At 44.2% G+C, this 17,755-nt stretch overlaps 1 protein-coding gene across 10 annotated transcripts in view; it reads right to left on the reverse strand.

The window, feature by feature from the left end:
- Window positions 1-17,755, reverse strand: part of FRMD4B (FERM domain containing 4B) — a 335,945-nt gene that overhangs the window by 138,783 nt on the left and 179,407 nt on the right. The window contains exons 1-2 of one of the 10 annotated variants that reach the window (XM_067755170.1): window positions 16,246-16,393; window positions 4,887-4,972 (exon numbers count right to left, since the gene is read on the reverse strand). The exons of 7 other annotated variants lie outside the window; for them this stretch is intronic. Coding sequence is in view for 1 of the 3 variants with exons in the window: in XM_067755162.1 (XP_067611263.1) it covers window positions 16,246-16,269 (24 nt within the window). In the remaining 2 variants the exon portion in view is untranslated. Of the gene's footprint in view, window positions 1-4,886; window positions 4,973-16,245; window positions 16,422-17,755 lie in introns of those variants that run through there. 2 more of the 10 variants (XM_067755167.1, XM_067755162.1) reach the window with 2 other exon arrangements.

A 17,755-nucleotide genomic window follows, 5' to 3' on the forward strand; every position in this document is an offset into this window, starting at 1 on the left:
TTCAGTAGTTGTGGCTCGCGGGCTCAGTAGTTGTGGCTCACGGGCTGTAGAGCTCAGGCTTCAGTAGTTGTGGCTCGCAGGCTCAGTAGTTGTGGCTCACGGGCTGTAGAGCTCAGGCTCAGTAGTTGTGGCACACGGGCTTCAGTAGTTGTGGCTTGTGGGCTCTAGAGCGCAGGCTCAGTAGTTGTGGCTCACGGGCTTCAGTAGTTGTGGCTCGCAGGCTCTAGAGCGCAGGCTCAGTAGTTGTGGCGCACGGGCTTAGTTGCTCCACGGCATGTGGGATCTTCCCGGACCAGGGCTCGAACCCGTGTGCCCTGCATTGGCAGGCGGATTCTTAACCACTGTGCCACCAAGGAAGCCCCCACCTATTAGTCTTATATATTAAATCACACATAGCTTAGGCATTTTACATATCATCTTGATCACCAAGCATGTTCTGGAAAAGCTTGATCTAGATTCACCAAACCACAGCTGCTTGGTTCCTGCCACTATCTGAAAGCAAGGTCAGAGGTTTGCAAAGGTTTTCGTAATCACCTTTCCTCGGCTATCTCCTGGCCATACACTGAAGAAATATGGGCGGCTGCTAAAAACGCTGTCTATGTGTTTGTTAATGATTTTCAGTGAGTATCAGGATGGAATTAACCCCTGCCTCTTGTGCTGCCAGCCCTGTCCTGCTTATGTGAACACTCTGGGTGTAGGATGATTACCTATCGGTTAGGTGGCTGCCTGGGCCTAACTCTGTTATTCTAGTCTTAAGATGCAGTCTAGCACACAGTGCAATTAGTTCAATGTGGAGAAGCTCTGGATCGTGTGTTCATTCATTCACTCGACCAATATTTACCGAGCACCTCCTACATGCGAGCACTGTACTCGATACTAATATATATTTGCAAACGAGATCCACAGGGCACTGTCTCTGGAGCTTGTCCTACAGTGGGATTTCTCAACGTTGGCACTACTGACATTTGAGGCCAGATAATTCTTTGCTTGGGGGGGTGCCCTTGTGCATTGTAGGATGTTTAGCAGCACCCCTGCCTCTACCCAACAGATGCCAGTACTCCCTCCCTCCTCGTGACAACCAATGTCTCCAGACCCTGCCGAATGTCTCCCGGAGGACAAAATCATCCCTGCTTGAGAACAACCGCTCTAGAGATAAGGAGAAGAAAAGAACAGTGGTGGTAGGGTAGGGATAGATTAGAAGTTTGGGAATGACATGTACACAAGGCTATATTTAAAACAGATAACCAACAAGGACCTACTGTATAGCACAGGGAATTCTGCTCAATATTCTGTAATAACCTAAATGGGAAAAGAATTTGAAAAAGACTAGATACATGTATATGTATAACTGAATCACTTTGCCGTACACCTGAAACTAATACAACATTGTTTGTTGTTTTTTGGTGTTTTAAAAAATATTTATTTATTTAGGCTGCACCACGTCGTAGTTGCCGTACGTGGGATCCTCGTTGTGGCATGCAGGATCTCCAGTTGCCATGCAGGATCTTTTATTGCGGCATGCGGACTTCCTAGTTGCGGCATGAGAACTCTTGGTTGTGGCACACACGCGGGATCTAGTTCCCCGATCGAACCTGGGCCCCCTGCACTGGGAGCGCATAGTCCTACCCACTGGACCACCAGGGAAGTCTCTAACACAACACTGTTAATCAATTATACTCCAATATAAAATTTAAAAAAAAAACAATTAAACAAGGTATTTTCAGGTAAGAATAGGGCTCTCAAATAGCTCAACTGGCAATGCAGTTAAGTTCTGAGCACGTGCAAAATGCACTTCGAAACTCACTTCTTACCCAGGAAGCACGAGACTTCAGGAAGTGGATGAGGAGAACTTAAATTGGACCACTGCTCTTGACGGGTGGCTCCCAGGAGAGATTGGAGGGATAACCCTGTTTTCTGGATGTTAGCATACAACTGCTAGCCCCCTTTCTGCCTGGCAGAGGCTGGAGAAAAGCAAATAAGAAAAGCTATTTCTGTGGCTTCAGCATCAACCTGGCAAGCAATTTCAGTCAACTTTAGCAGACATTCCCCGGGGAAGGCATTCTCATAAAAGACAATCCCTTATCAGATCATCTCCTGATCTCATAAGGCTGGTGAAAAGAAAAGCCAGGTTTGAAAGAGAGAGAGAGAGAGAGAGAGAGAAAGGGAACAACTTATTAAGTCTGGAACGGAAGGCCATCAGGAGAAACCAGCCTGGTGTCAATGAGGTGCACACAGGATTTAGAATCAGGAGGCTTGGGTTTGTGTCCCAGCTTTGCCATGTAACTAAGAGTATGGCCTGAAAATCAGAGTCTCTCTCTAAACCTCCATTTCTGTCCCTGTAAAATGGGTAAGAATCAATCTCATTTAGCTTTGTTTGTCTCTTGTATTAATGCAGGTTGAACCTAAAGTTTACTTCAGAAGACAGTCATATCACCTGTCATACGCTCAAGTTAATCGGCACAGATTATGCGTTAGGGTCTGTGCTAAGCCTGACATGCTTTATCAGCCCTACCGTACTGCAGTGAGTCTTATAATTAGTGGAAATGATTTGTAAGCTGTTGAGTGCTATTATGTTAACTGTACATGGTTATTTTAAGCTGGTTCAACGGTTGTTTTTCTTAAGGAAAAAGTTCTGCTGGGTTATTAAGAGGTCAAACTGTCACACTAGAGTTGAAGACTCAAACTGCCAGTTAAACCCTGGAGAGAGCAGGCAACCCAATAGCTGGGGATTAATTCCATTCTGATTTCTCAGTGATAATCAACAGATTAACTCAAATCCACCATTTGGAGCTGCCTGTGTGCACAAAGCTGGGGAAACTCTTGCAAACTCTTGCTCTGTACCTGATTGCCACCAAATGGTGTCCTGGACTAGCTACTCTTGTTTTCACCAACACAAGATGGAAACGAATATATGTTGACTGCCTTGTCTATGTCCTGTGCTTTGGCATACATTTTATCCATTGAATTCTCACAACCACCCTGCCACGTAGACATTTTTGGCCCTTTGTTTTACGCCAAAGAATCTGAGACCCCAAGAGGTTGAGAGCGACTTGCCCAAGGGTCCCAGCTAACAAGGGGCTGAGCCAGGTTCAAGAAGGAGCTCACCAAAGAACAAGGGGAAAAACAGGTGACATAGCTTCATGAAAACAGGGTTCTCTGTATAAATTCATACTCTGCCTCGTTTTCCAATTAGAAACTCGGATGAGGCACTGACGAGAGACTGCCAAATGTTTATTTTCAGAAAACCATGCAGGATATTTCTGCTTTTTTTTTTTTTTTCCAGAAAGAAACATCCTCTTTACTTAAAACCAGTCGTTAGGCTGTATTTTTAGGTATCGTGGTACAGTATCGATGAGTCAAAAAAGAAAAGAAAAAATGGGAGGGCACAGACACTGTAAACAGGAAAAGTCACAAAGTGGAACCAAGAAAAGCTGAGAACACAGCCCGTGGGCCATGAGGGATTTTCGTTCTTGTCTGCATTTCAGGTTGACCAGAAAAGAAGTTCTCCGGTCGCCGGGTAGAAAATGGAAATTTTAGCTTCAGTGATTATGCAAGTAGCAGACACCCTGTGGTTTGGAAACTTTTTGCTTTGCCAACTCAGTTTTCTCTTTTCCCGTGAAAAAACAGCCTGTAGGAAGGAGCGAAAGTACTGCGTCTTTCAAAAACTTGAAGATAAAAACTTCAAGACAAGCACAGCTCGGGTGGAGGGATTTTAAAAATAAACTACCATACTTGTAATTTAAAGATACTCTGGGTACTGTTTATTCAGTGAAGCACATTTGGAAATCTGGACTCAATATAAGCCATCCACAGAGCAAACAAATCACATATATTGCCCTGAAAACCTAAACGTGTGCAAAAATTAACTAGAAAACCTAAATCAACTTTACCCTAATTTTAGAGGACACGCTTACTGTCAGAGTTTTCATGTTTCAGTTTTTTCATCAGCTTGTTAGAATGTCTCTGCTTTATGCTTTTCAAAATCTCTTCGTTCTTTGGGGTTCACGTATATAAGGAGAGGCTGAAATAAGTCCTTAGGGAGGTTTATAATGAATACAAATGGATTCTACTAGGTCCAGAGTCCTAGCTTGGTGGATAGAAATGTCATATTTGGGTAGGGGATTTAGAAAAGCATTACCAACTAATGAAAACAAAAAAGTCAAACTCATTTGGGCCAATATAGAAAAATTCTTAATGTCCAAAACCCATTTTACCATCACAGAACAAACCTTCCCCCACTCAACCCAGATGCTTCTAATACTCGGTGATGAAACTTTAATGTCGCCTAATGCAGGTTGTGTTTTCAAAGAGGATTCAGTCTTTTTTTGAGGCTAACATGGGATTCAAAGATTAAAACAGAGCAAATCATAAACTGGAAGGCCACAGGTCAAGATGAGAGAAATTTGAAATAGGAACCCAAGAAGACTTCTGCGTGAGCACCAGGAAACAGAATGAGGAGAAAAGAATCCTTTGAGGGAGAGAATGGTGATGTGGAGCCGTCTCCTAACAGCTCATGAGCATCTACTGTCCCATTTTCAAGCTGGTTTTTAAGCACAACCAATATTAAAAATTAAAGTATGTCAACTTAAATCGAAATAAATTACATTAAAAACAAGGGTAATAAATGCTCACTAAATTGGAAATTCATCACTTTCCAATTATTTTACTCCCTTTTACTATTCTCTTTGCTCTTGAGGTTTTCAATGTCTAGTGAATCAGTGAAAGCAATGCTCTTTAATGGTACCTAATGCTCATCTTTCCCCAACTCAGTGTGGTGACCTTGGTAACATGAAGTCGGTCAAGGTGAGAGTATTTACACCATGGAAATTGGCAAATACAACCAATCGGTGCCCTTTTCCCCAGAGAGCTGGTTGTTAACTACTTACCAGCACACCACTGGGGAAGTTCGATGGGAGAAGGAGGTCTGGGGGCAGGGTGCTGCTCTGAGCTCTAGGTCAAGATGTTGAGGCCACTGAGAGACCACATGACAAAGAGGAAAGAACAGAGGCTTTGGATTCCGACACAACTGTTCAAAGCTCAGCTGACTTAACTTTCCTAGGACTTATTTATTACATCTCTAAAATGGGGCTAATAATGCCTACCAACAGAGCACAGAGCTTGACAGAGGCCAACATAACCGGGGCTTGTTATACTTTATTATTGTACTTGAAAAATCCCCAGGGGACAAGCTCATTGCTGAGGTTCTCCTGACCCAGGACTACAACTCGCATATCAAATGTTCAGTGTCATTTGCTTTCCCTGTTCTTTTGCTACTGGAATGTAAGTTTCATTTGCTGCTGCTTTCCTAGCCCCTAAGACGGTGCCTAGCCCATTGTAGAGCTAAATAAATATGTGTGGAATAAATGAATTTCCCTTCATTTCCAGCTCCTGATCCCCCCCCCCTTTTTTTTTTTTTTTTTTTTGCGATACGCGGCCCTCTCACTGTTGTGGCCTCTCCCGTTGCGGAGCACAGGCTCTGGACGCGCAGGCTCAGCGGCCATGGCTCACGGGCCCAGCCGCTCCGTGGCATGCGCGATCTTCCCGGACCGGGGCACGAACCCGCGTCCCCTGCATTGGCAGGTGGACTCTCAACCTCTGCACCACCAAGGTAAGCCCCTGATCCACTTTTGAGTTTTCTGCCTATTTCTACTGTTAAGGTCTCATCGGCAAGTGAGGGACTCCTCGGCTTCTTAATGGCCAATTCCAACCAGCTGTGTTGCTGCTTATCCTTCTGGAATCTATCAGACCATTGGAACCCTTCTGCTAAAGCACGCCACCGTGACCTTAAAACCTCGATGAAAGACGTTTCCATCTTTTTCATCACAAGCAGAATTGAGCCTGTGTCATTATGCTCTGTCGGCAAGTTTCTCCCCATTTCTATTCCTGCTCTGAAATAATCTCAGTTCCGTTCTGCCCCCGTCAGAAGGGACCAGCCTTGTGAGAGGAAATCTCACCCGACACTTGGGGCTGTAACCAGGGAACCAAATATTTCCCCCTGCGGCCCTGCCTCGGTGTTGTTTCTTACATGTGCTCTCATAGAGCAGCATTCCTGAAGGTTGGGGGTGGTGGTGGTGTGGTCCTTTAAAGAAGGATGGCTGCCTCTCGTAAGAGTGGCGTGGGTGGTGGATTATGCAAAGTCATTGGAAAGTCATCAATTTCCAGAATTTCTAGTGCTTTTCTGATCACAGTTGCTCTTGTCAGGGGGGGTAAATCAGGTTGGAGCCGCCCACTCAGCTACTTGGTTCAGGGCAGTGCTTAGGCGCAGCCCCTCACAAGTCCAGTGGGCATGATGCCTGTTCCTGGTGCTGCCTCGAACTAGCTGGACACTTCAGGGAAGCCACTTACCTTCTTTGAGTAGCTGCTGTAAAATGGGGATAATTTTGCCTAAGTGCAATATAAGCGTCCCATAAGAAGCAGCCCTTACTACCTTTTAAAGTATAGTATACTATTTAAGAAGTGTAATGGTCAAGACCATAGGTTCTGGTGTTAGTCAGACTTGGGTTTAAATCCCAGCTCTCCTCTGTAGCACCTGTTGGTCTTACACAGATACTTCACTTCTCTTGAGCCTTGGTTTCCTCACCTGAAAACAGGGATAATAATAGCACCCCCCTGCCCAGGGCTGGGAGGGTCACATGAGATAATATACATAAAATGCTTAGCAGAGTGTACACTTTACAAATGGTAATAACATGTAATATTATTATACTTTTCACTAATAAAAACCAGGTAATTGCTACAGGCCCCTTCAGTGTGGGTGTTCTCAAAGGCCACGTTCAGGTACTGAGCAGGTGGTGGGCAGGTTCTTTTCTGTCCCTGAACTCTACAGAAGAGAAGGAAGCAAGAAGCTCCGGCCATGTATAAACTTGTTCTGAACGTTTCAATTAGTAATAATATCACCTTGGCTGTCTGGAGTGCTTTAAACTTTCAAAGTGCCTTGGCCTCTATTTCTCCTTTGAAACTTTACAGCAAGTTTTGATGTGGCAGAAGTGTCATATCCCTATTTTTCTCTGTTAATTCATATCCTTTTCATACTTCAATTGAAGTATATTTGATTTATAATATTATGTTAGTTTCAGATGCATGGCACAGTGAGTCATTATTTTTGCAGATTATCCTCCATTTGTCATATCCATATTTTACAGATGAGGCCATGAAGGCTCAAAGAAGGGAAGTGACTTGTCTGTGGTCACACAGCTAGACAGAGCCAGACGTAGAGTTCCTTCTTTGTACTGCCCCACACCATCTCCTGACCCTTATAGGAGTATTCACGAAAAAAGTAAAGTTAAAAGAAAAAACAAAACTAAAATATAAGCCAGCTCCTGCCTGCAATGCTTCCTCCTGTGCATTTTACAGTGGTAAGGCTCCCAGGACATTCAATTAGAATTGTAAGAGAGGATGCAGTGCTCCCAACCCAGGGGTGCTCTGGGGAATCTGCAGTGCTCCATCAGCAGGGTCCTGCTGCCTTGAGCACTCACCTTGTCAGTCCCTGAAGCTTTTTTTTTTTTTTTTTTCCGGTACATGGGCCTCTCACTGTTGTGGCCTCTCCCGTTGCGGAGCACAGGTTCCGGACGCGCAGGCTCAGCGGCCATGGCTCACGGGCCCAGCCGCTCCGCGGCATGTGGGATCTTCCCGGACCGGGGCACGAACCCGTGTCCCCTGCATCAGCAGGCGGACTCTGAACCACTGCGCCACCAGGGAAGCCCCTGAAGCCTTTTATTAGACTGAAATCAGTGAAGAGAAAAGCACTTTTAAAGAATTGGAGAATTTTACAATAGCCCTGCAGATAAAAGTCTGAGGGGAATGATGAGGAGTCAGACTTGGGAAGATCTGGAAAAAGAACATTCCAGACAGAGGCCCAAGAAGTGCAAAGGCCCTGTGGCAGGAATAGGCTTCATTTGTCACACAACTTTTTTTTTCATGATTACACTCTTAAGGAGCTTCTCTGGACATTTATTTTTCCCCTTATGCCCTCCTCCCTCATGAAATTTTAATATCACAGATATATTGTATATCTATTGGGTAGAGTTGAGCTTTTGAAGTCCACAAACTACTGTAATATCAGAGGTTTTAATGTTTGCCCCCAAGAACCAATTTTCATCCTCCTTGGAGAAAAGCTGTCCCACTGAGAATGCGCAGTTTAAGAAAAAAGTAGCAGCAAACGTGGCTGGAGCTTGGCACCAAAAGGGAGACTACAGTAGACAAGGTCAGGGGATCAATGAGGGGCTCATGAGTGGTCCTCAAAGTGTGGTTCCTGGACTCACAGTGTCACTATTAACTGCAGCTCGCTAGGAATGTGGAGTGGCGACCAACCATCTGTGTTTTAGCAAGCCGTCCAGGTCACTCTGCTGCATGCTGAAGTCTGAAAACCCCTAGGCTATATCAGGAGTTAGGAGTATGGGTCCTATTGCAAAGGCAGTGGGAGGCCACTGGAGGCTTTTAGGCAAGGGGGAAACAAGATCGGGGGACATTTGTAAAGGATAACTCTGGTTCCTATCAGGAGATGAGACTGGGAGTGGGGTGGCAAAAATCAAAGAGAGAGAGAGAGAATGACAAGACTGTTGCATCGGTCCTCATCCATAAAATGGACATACACATATGACCAACTTTATCAGCTTGTTGTGAGGGTTAAATGAATGAGTACTTGTCAAGAACTTGGCACAGTGCTTGGCACTGAGTGACTATTACTTATAAAAAATACCAAAACTATTCTGTTTTACTCTTAATTCTCTCTTCCAAACTCCTACTGGTTAATATCCAGATTCCCCCACTCCCTTCAGATCCCTCTATTTTTGCCCGTGTTACCAATTTAGCTGGCGGGCGGGTAACATATCTCTGTGGGCTGGTAAATCTGTAACATGTTTACAAGGCTACTCCAGGTCATGGTGAAGGTCCACAGTGTTCTATTCAGTTTCCTTTTTTTTTTCATTTTTCCTATGAGATTTAATGTTGGCCTAGAAAATGAAACTTCATGTAAAATCTGAGTTTTAGAATCACTTCTATCATTAACTTTGGACAGTTTTTGCATCTGTAAAATAGGAAGTGAGATCCGCAGGGTTAAGCACGCACTTTGGCATCAGGCAACCCAGGATGCAAGACCTGACTCTGACAATTAGCTGGTGGGACTCTGGGCCAGTCATTTAACCCCTGTAAATCGGTTTCTTTATCTGAAAAATATCAATAGTAACAGTGTCTAACTCATGGAGTTGGGGCTGAAACACTAGAACAGGTAGAAAGAGCCCAACACAGCACCTGTCATTCTGTTAGCCACGATGAATGATGATGACAGTTGGACCTGCTACAGGCGCAGTGTGGCTACATGGACCACTAAGAAAAATGTAATTCTGTAGCTCCCAGAAAAGGCAGAAAACGTATGGGCCTGGAAAAGACATCAGTGGGACAGACTGATGACACAGATAAAACATCCTCGAGCAGGATGCCTTGTGCATACACAAAGGTAAATGGATCTGGAATAATCTAGCCAGATCAGGAGAACTTCCCTCCATGTGTCCATCTCACAGGAATGGGAGGTTCCCGAGAGGGTCTTCTTGACCGAGGGGGTCTAGCTTTGGAGCTGACCCGATTCAGTTGGAAGAAAAGCTTCCATCACCCATGCGGCCCACCTCGTCCTGCACCGCCTGCTCCCTGCCCACCCTTCCCCTGGTCTTGCACTCCTTTCCCTTTTGCTCTCTGGGCTCCAGCCACACTGGTCTTCTTCTAGTTCTTCTTCGTATGATCTTCTTCCCACCTCAAAGCATGAGGGCATTTGGAAAGTGCCTGGCTAAACCAATTTACCCTTAAAAACACAGATTAAAAGTGAGTCTCTCATAGAAGCCATTGTGTAGTGGTTAGGAGTGAAGACTCCGAACTCAGATCACCCAGAGTTCAAATCCTGACTTAGACGGTTTGCTAGTGGCACCACGAGGCCAAATGACCTCATCTCTTTGTTACTCTGTTACCTGATCTGCATAATGGAAACAGTACTGGTGCCTTGCTACGAGCTTTGAATAAGCTGATGCAGAGTGTGTGGAATAGCCATGGGCTCCATCACTCTTACTCTGAGTGTTATGTGTTCTTTTAGCTCTCTAAACTGCTCTTCCGCAGCACTTTACACAACTGTAATTAAAGAATGATGTACTTTGTTATATAATATCTGCCTCCAGGGACCCTATCTGTCTTCTTAATCCCTGGACCCCCGAGCTTATAGCTGGCACCTTGCAAAAGCAGCTGCTCAATAAATGTCTATTGGATGAAAAAATGGAGTTGCTTATTCATTTTTTAAAAACTGAGACCACAACGGAGACTTCTTGTTTCATATAAAACATTTAAAAGCTATCACGAGTTGATGCGTAGTTTCCTTTAAAAACAAGGAAAAAGGAATAATGCAAAGCAAGAGCTGTGGCATGTTGGACCTCAGCCCTTGTTCTAATGAAGAGGGGTGCCTGCACTTGAGGGGAGCGCTTGGTGACGTGCGTGGTTACTACGAACAAGCTCCCAGTGCTGCAACTGAAATATAGTGGTTACTGCGAAACCTCTGCAGATTTTCAGGTGACTCCCTAAAGCCAGGTGACTGTTCTAATGGTGAACAGAGCAATTACTTACAGGTCCCACTAGAGTCACCTTACTCTCAACACAAGGCCAAGTACCAAGAGGGTGCCTGCCTCACCCACACCCCCATTGTTGGTAGAGGTATAACTCCTCTCCGACGAGCAGTATAAACAGCTACGGAGGAGGAGGTGGCAGGACTTGCTCTTACGTTCTAAATACCTTCTATGGAGCCCGTGTCAGTTCCAGGATCACACACTTCTAGAGGGTTCAAATAAGGTTAAGTGCTAAGGAGTTCCAAAAAGCTCATTTCTCGGTGTCACGCACAGAGGCCAGCTAGTTTCTCACCATTTCTCTGAAAGATACATACATTTATTCCATTTCCTCAGCTGGGATACAGGAGCTCTTACAAGTCTATTAGTGCTGGTAGAGGAGTTTGCAAATACCTTCCTCCAAAGTATAAACAAAATGTGCGTGTGAGAATCTTTCCAGGAAGACTTTCTATAACTTCTGTCAGATTTATATTCTGGGTCCACGTCCTTAAAATGGTTTAGAGGGCTTCCCTGATGGCGCAATGGTTGGGAGTCTGCCTGCCGATGCAGGGGGCACGGGTTCGTGCCCTGGTCCGGGAGAATCCCACATGCCGCGGAGCGGCTGGGCCCGTGAGCCATGGCCACTAAGCCTGCGCTCCGCAACGGGAGAGGCCACAGCAGTGAGAGGCCCGCGTACCGCAAAAAAAAAAAAAAACGTTTAGAACTAGATCCTTAAAATGATAAACACTTGACCTCAAACCCAAGACGGAAGTCTGCAAGAGACATACTGCAGTTGATTACTTATTTGTGAACTTGTGCCCAGTGAAATACAGACAAATGTCTGCAGGGTCAAGAGATCTCATGTGTCCAAAAGGACGGAAGGCTGATGGATACCCTGACAGTGACAAGATGTGGGGTAATGAATAACTGATTCACATTGATGCTATCATGAGCATGAAGGGCCCTGAAAAAAATTACCCATTCATTACTTTGAATACTCAGTCTTCTGGTGGTGTTTACATATTTTCATATGTATGTACCCTTGTTTTTATTTGCTGTACTTGGGATAGACGTATAATAATGTTACTTAATAATATTAATTGCCCAGGCTTCCCTCGTGGCGCAGTGGTTAAGAATCCGCCTGCCAACGCAGGGGTCACAGGTTCGCGCCCTGGTCTGGGAAGATCCCACATGCCGCGGAGCAACTAAGCCCGTGTGCCACAACTACTGAGCCTGCGCTCTACAGCCCGTGAGCCACAACGACTGAGCCTGCGCTCTAGAGCCTGCAAGCCACAACTACTGAAGCCCAGGTGCCTAGAGCCCGTGCTCCGCAGGAAGAGAAGCCACTGCAATGAGAAGCCCACGCACCACAGCTAGAGAAAGCCCGCACACAGCAACAAAGACCCAACGCAGCCAAAAATAAACTAATTAATTTAAAAAATATATATTAATTGCCATTTACTATGTGCGTCTTCAGTGCCAGAGGCCAGCTCTAATCCCCTCAACAACGTAGTAAGGTCATTTCAACTGTGCCTGTCATAAGGCCAGAGGGGGTCACTCAGTTCATAAGTGGCCAAGCAAGATTTATGTGCTAAGACTCCTGCCACTTCCTCTCCCCCTTTCATTTGGATAGAGCCTACCAAAAACAGAACCTTTACCAGTGGACTCCTGAATGCTTTACAGTGTCACTGTTCGCTGGAATTGACACTGTTCCATTTCTACCTAAGAATACCCGTCAGTTTAATCCTTTGACCTCAAATCATATTCATGACATTCCACTACTCACAGCCATTTTATGTCAACAGCTTTTCCACTCCCCAAGAGTGAACAGTAGATGAACTAAAAGTCAAGCTTGGAAGAGCTACTGAGACTCACTGGAGAGTTCCAGTTTGCACTCCCCCACTGGACGGAGCTTCATATAGTGGCTGCATCTCATTCACCTTTGTAAGCCTGAGCCTGGCACACCGGGTGGCGCAAGACACACCCAGGAAGTATGTGTTGACTTCTAAGGAATTTGGAATCCAAGGAGCAGTGTCAAATTTCAATACAAGAGGTGTATCCATGACCCACAAAGTCTGGATTTCTTCCTGGATAGCATCTCCATGTCTGATTTCAGTTTGCAGTTTGGGGAATTTCTCCATTTCCAACTTTGCCTTCTTCCCATTGCTGCTACTCACAGGCTGTCCCTGGCTCTACAGGCATCTGAGTCATATAGTCCATGCCCTGAATCCCTTTTTGTGAAAAGGAAAGTATCAGTGGAAAGGAAGAAAGAGGGGAGAGAAGAAGGAAAAGGGGAGGAAAAGAGGAAAGAAGAGAGGGAGCGGGTGGCTAGCAGAGAGGGAGAGACAGCTGCAACTGATCTGTAAAGAACCTGTAGTGACTTCAATTAAAGTTAGAGCATTTCGAAACTGAAAAGGGGCCTCAGCACGAGACTAGCTTCTTCACCCACAAATGTGGGTTCGGAGGCCTGGATAGGAAAAATCAGCTCTCCAAGGCCATAGAGCTTATCAGTAAGGGGCAGACTTAGACCCGGAATCCAGTTCTCTCTCTCACACTGCTCTTCAGATAAAGATTTCCTATTGTGGAAGGTCAGCTTCTGGACTAACCTCATTCCTGACTGGAAAAACTGAATATAAATACCTCTAATAGAAAGGGTGGTATACAGTCAAATCTTGAAAAAACGGGTACAAACTCTGCTGACTTGTTCATTCTAACTTGCAAGGATAGAAGAAAACCAAAAGAGGAAATAAACCAAGACAAGAGGACAGAAGTGAACATGTACTTTACAGCCCTACCTACAATGGCTTCTTTAAGGAAAAAAAACACATCTAAAATAAACAGAGAATGTGCCCAATATCACCCTTTGCTTTCACTGCTTTTATTGGAAGGATAAACTGTTTGCCTAAACTTGGCAGATTATACTAACATATGTTAATGTATATTTTACCTGTACTCAGCTTTATCTTTCCAGTTTAGAAAAAGTCTTCCATTTAAAAATTTTCATAATTTTCCAGCATTAAGCAGGAAAAAGTCTTAACTGGAGCTTCATGGAATTCAGATCAGGGACAAACAAATGTGTCTCATACTTGAATTATGATGTTGGAACAGGCCTCTACAAAGAGCTAACTAAATATATTCAGGTTCTGACAATATTTTCAAAGCAAAGAGAAAGTGTTTTAGTACGTTTTTACCAAGTACTACAGCTTGTTATGACTAGTGACAAGGCTGCTGGTTCTTTTTCTCGGGGTCCTTCGTGTACCTGCCCACTGGTTTCTGCCAGCAGTTGGAAGCAGTCCATAATAAGAAGCAGAGCCTCCTTTGGGATGCAACTTCCACCTTTCTATTCCAAGACAGAAATGAGTGCATGAGAAGAAACTCATGCTGCATGAACTGCAGAGATGCTGGAAATTAGACAAAGCCATCAGCTGGTCCTAGAGACAGCATTGTAGTGGACACAGCACAGACTCAGGACCCAGGAGAGAGGACTCTAGCCTGTGCCCTGCCCCTAATGGGGTAGGAGAGCTTAGGAAAATTCCTCCACTACTCTGGATTTTCATCTACTCACTAACAGCATAAGGGGACTGGATGACTCCAAAGTGACTTACAAGGTTTTTTCCAGCTCAAATATTCCACGGCATGAATATATTTAACAATTCTACTCAGGACTTCCCTGGTGGCACAGTGGTTAAGAATCCGCCTGCCAATATAGGGGACACGGGTTCGAGCCCTGGTCCGGGAAGATCCCACATGCCACAGAGCAGCTAAGCCCGTGTGCCACAAGTACTGAGCCTGTGCTTTAGAGCCCGCGAGCCACAACTACTGAGCCTGCGAGCCACAACTACTGAAGCCCGCGCGCCTGGAGCCCGCGCTCCACAACAAGAGAAGCCACCGCAATGAGAAGCCCGCGCACCTCAACGAAGGGTAGCCCCTGGTCGCCGCAACTAGAGAAAGCCCGTGTGCAGCCATGAAGACCCAACGCAGCCAAAAATAAAAGTTAATTAATTTTAAAAAATTCTACTCAAATAGTGTTATTAATCCACCACTCATCCCCCACCCTCCGCATAGTTATTGAGCACTCTCTCCATGGTGGCGGGGGGCGGTATACTTGACCATAAGAACCTCCTTTCCAGTAGTTACCACTTTTCCATGTACTACAAATGAAGGATGAAAATAAATGATGCACTGGAACACAGAGAATGTGCCCTGGAGTGGAATTTGGTATGTCTGGGAATATCTTAGATCCTCTGCTAAGAGATGTACTTTTTGATTCCTGAAGGGGCTGCATTACAGAATGGTCTTACTTCTAGCGGGGTTCTATGGCCTGAGTCTAAGAATAGGATCATCTAACACGAGGCTCTGGGTGACCATAATGCCGCTCTGAGAATCCAGGTCAAAGGGCTGCATTTTGGATACGATCACGTTCCTTTCTACTCCTTCAGATCATTAGATACCTTTAGACAGGACTGATTTAGAAACAATCGATTCATTTCTAAGGACATGCTATTGTGTTAGATCATGACAAGAGGGTCCGATCCCAGACCCTATTGTGATATGTTTGTTTCCCTGACGTTTCTCTTCTCTACCTAATCCTGCCCACTTCCTCCACAGACTTCCTCCTATACCCAAGAGCTTTGCAGCCTCCTGCATGAGACAATTTCCTTTGTTTTCTGAAGTCTACCCAGCTTTTCCTCCCCTCCTCCATCTCCAACATCTACCCATGAGGGGAAAAAAATGGACACATAGAATTGGACATTATGAGTTTAGCATAACCACATCAGAAGGGAGAAAGAAAAAAAAAGCTTCCCTTTTAATTAGATTGTAGGACTTCCTTTGACAAATCATAAAGGTTTTATGAATTAATTGATAGCCATCCCCAAAGATGGCATTTCTGAGGTCTCTACCTTGAGCCATTGAATTCTGGTCACATAAAGTCCTCATAAACTAGACTGAGGGACGGAATTCAATTTCCCTGCTTCTGTCTCGAGGCAAGACAGGGACGTACATTAAAAGGTCCTTTTAGAAAAGTTACTAATGAGTTCTAGTCCCCCACAGGATCTTTCCTGCCAAATGCTCACAGAAATAGAGATGGCTCCAAAACCACTGTGCTGACGAGATGATTAACAACTGCAAATCGCAAAGCATTTTCATGCTGCTTACTGACACCGTTCCTGCCCTTGCCCTGTCCTTTCCACATCCATAAAAGGGCTCAAGTCTTTAAAATTAAAAAAAAAAGAAAAGAAAGAGAATGGTAGTGGGATGGCATTAGGGGGAAGCGGTGAGGTGGAATTATACACTGCAACAAGAATTACCAAAGTTCTGAAATAAAAAAACAAGAAATGAGCCTTTTAGGACTTTTAGGGGAACAGAGATAACAGTTCAAACAATGACAGGAAAACCCTCCGAAAGATGAGCGTTAAGGACGATCTTCACTGTGGTATCAAACTGGAGGAGATTCAACTCTTTTGGAGAAGGAATAACTCTTTGAAAAGACAAACATTTCTTGGAGTTTCCTTTTTTGCAAGTTGGGTTCTGAAATATTAGTACGTAAGTTCGTCCACCCCACGTATAACATTAAAATCTGCCCTCAATTCACTAAGAAATGCCAAGAAGAGCTCAAGAAGCACCATTATACTGTCTGTAGTCAAAAAATTATACGAGAAATTGTTCTTACCTCCGAACCATGGTCTCGGCTCATTTAAAGGGACCGGAGAGAACGGGCAGGACAAAGGACACATATATTAAGCACTTGTGATGTGTGTGTGTGTGTGTTTTCTCCAAATATAAGCTGGTGGAAGTAGGGACCTAAAAACCCCGACGCCTTCCGCTGCCATATAATCACAAGGAAATGACCTTACCGTTTGTTGCTTTGATTAGAAACAAAAGGCTTTCAACATGAGTCAGGAGAGCACTGGGAGAAAAAAAAACCAACAACCCAAAATTTCTGCTATTTTTTTTTTTTGCCACCTAAAGCTTTCCTTCATAACATGTTTAAAACATATGATGAAATGTTGTTTACTGATAATGCATGATCTGCACTGGATAATAATTCAGAGATGGGCTATGCCATCTAAGAATCCAAACTTCAAGTTTGGCTCTTCAATCTTTACACATTCTGAATTTAATGAATACAAACAGAAATGACACTTAACTGTGCCACCCACAGCCATTTTACACCAATAGCTTTTACACTGAGAAGGAAACTCAGAATTCCACGGGACAAACTTCATAAGATCAGTCAGCATCAGTGATGCCAGCCACAAACAGAAAATCCTGGTAAGATGCCTCTGGTCTCGAGAAAGGATTTATTTCATCATTTGCATTTAACTAAATCATTACTACTGAAATTGCTCAATGGATAGGGAATAATCAAAATCCATTATACTTCAAAGTAAAGCAGAGAGAAAAATATATAAAATCCAGCAAAAATAATAAAACCACTTATTAGTTTTAGAATGGCTAAGTAAGAGCCTGTGACATGGTACCATGTTTTTCCCACCTGAAAAAACAATCTTCTGGATTTTTGTGCAAGTGAGTGGTATGGTTAAGAACACGTGTTCTAGAGCCAGACAAACCTGGCATTTTGTAGCTGTATGTTCTTGGGAAAGTTACTTGACCTCTCTGAGAATCCACTGCCTCCTTAGTATATAGGGATAAAAATCCCTATCTTATTAGGGGTGTTGGAGGAATTAAATGAGATCGTGCATACAAAGCACAAAGAATGTGCCTGGCAGACAGACATATATCATGTATTTAAATAAAAGGTGAGGTGCCCTCCCCCCTACCAAAATCCCTTATCTCTCAAAAATGAGAGAGTAGCTTTATCTTCAAGTCCTTTCAAAGACTCCAGTTCCTTTGAACTACAACATACTGTCGGGGGAAGACACAATACTTTGAAACAGCCTCATTCAATAACAAGTTTGTATGCTTATAAAGATTACTTGATGAAATCAGTAGAAAAGGTGGCAAAGAAGTTAATACAGATCAGGTAGTTATTATAGGCATGTGACTTCACAAGTGGAGGGGCTGAATGTCAAAGCAAACAAGTTACTTAAATATTACTTTAGTTTTTGTAATTTTTATTTATTTATTTGGTTGCACCGGGTCTTAGTTGCGGCACATGGGCTCCTTAGTTGCAGCAAGCGGGCTCCTTATTTGTGGCACTCGGGCTCCTTAGTTGTGGC

The sequence above is a fragment of the Pseudorca crassidens genome, chromosome 10 (assembly GCF_039906515.1).
Source record: "Pseudorca crassidens isolate mPseCra1 chromosome 10, mPseCra1.hap1, whole genome shotgun sequence".
NCBI classification, from domain to species: Eukaryota; Metazoa; Chordata; class Mammalia; order Artiodactyla; family Delphinidae; genus Pseudorca; species Pseudorca crassidens.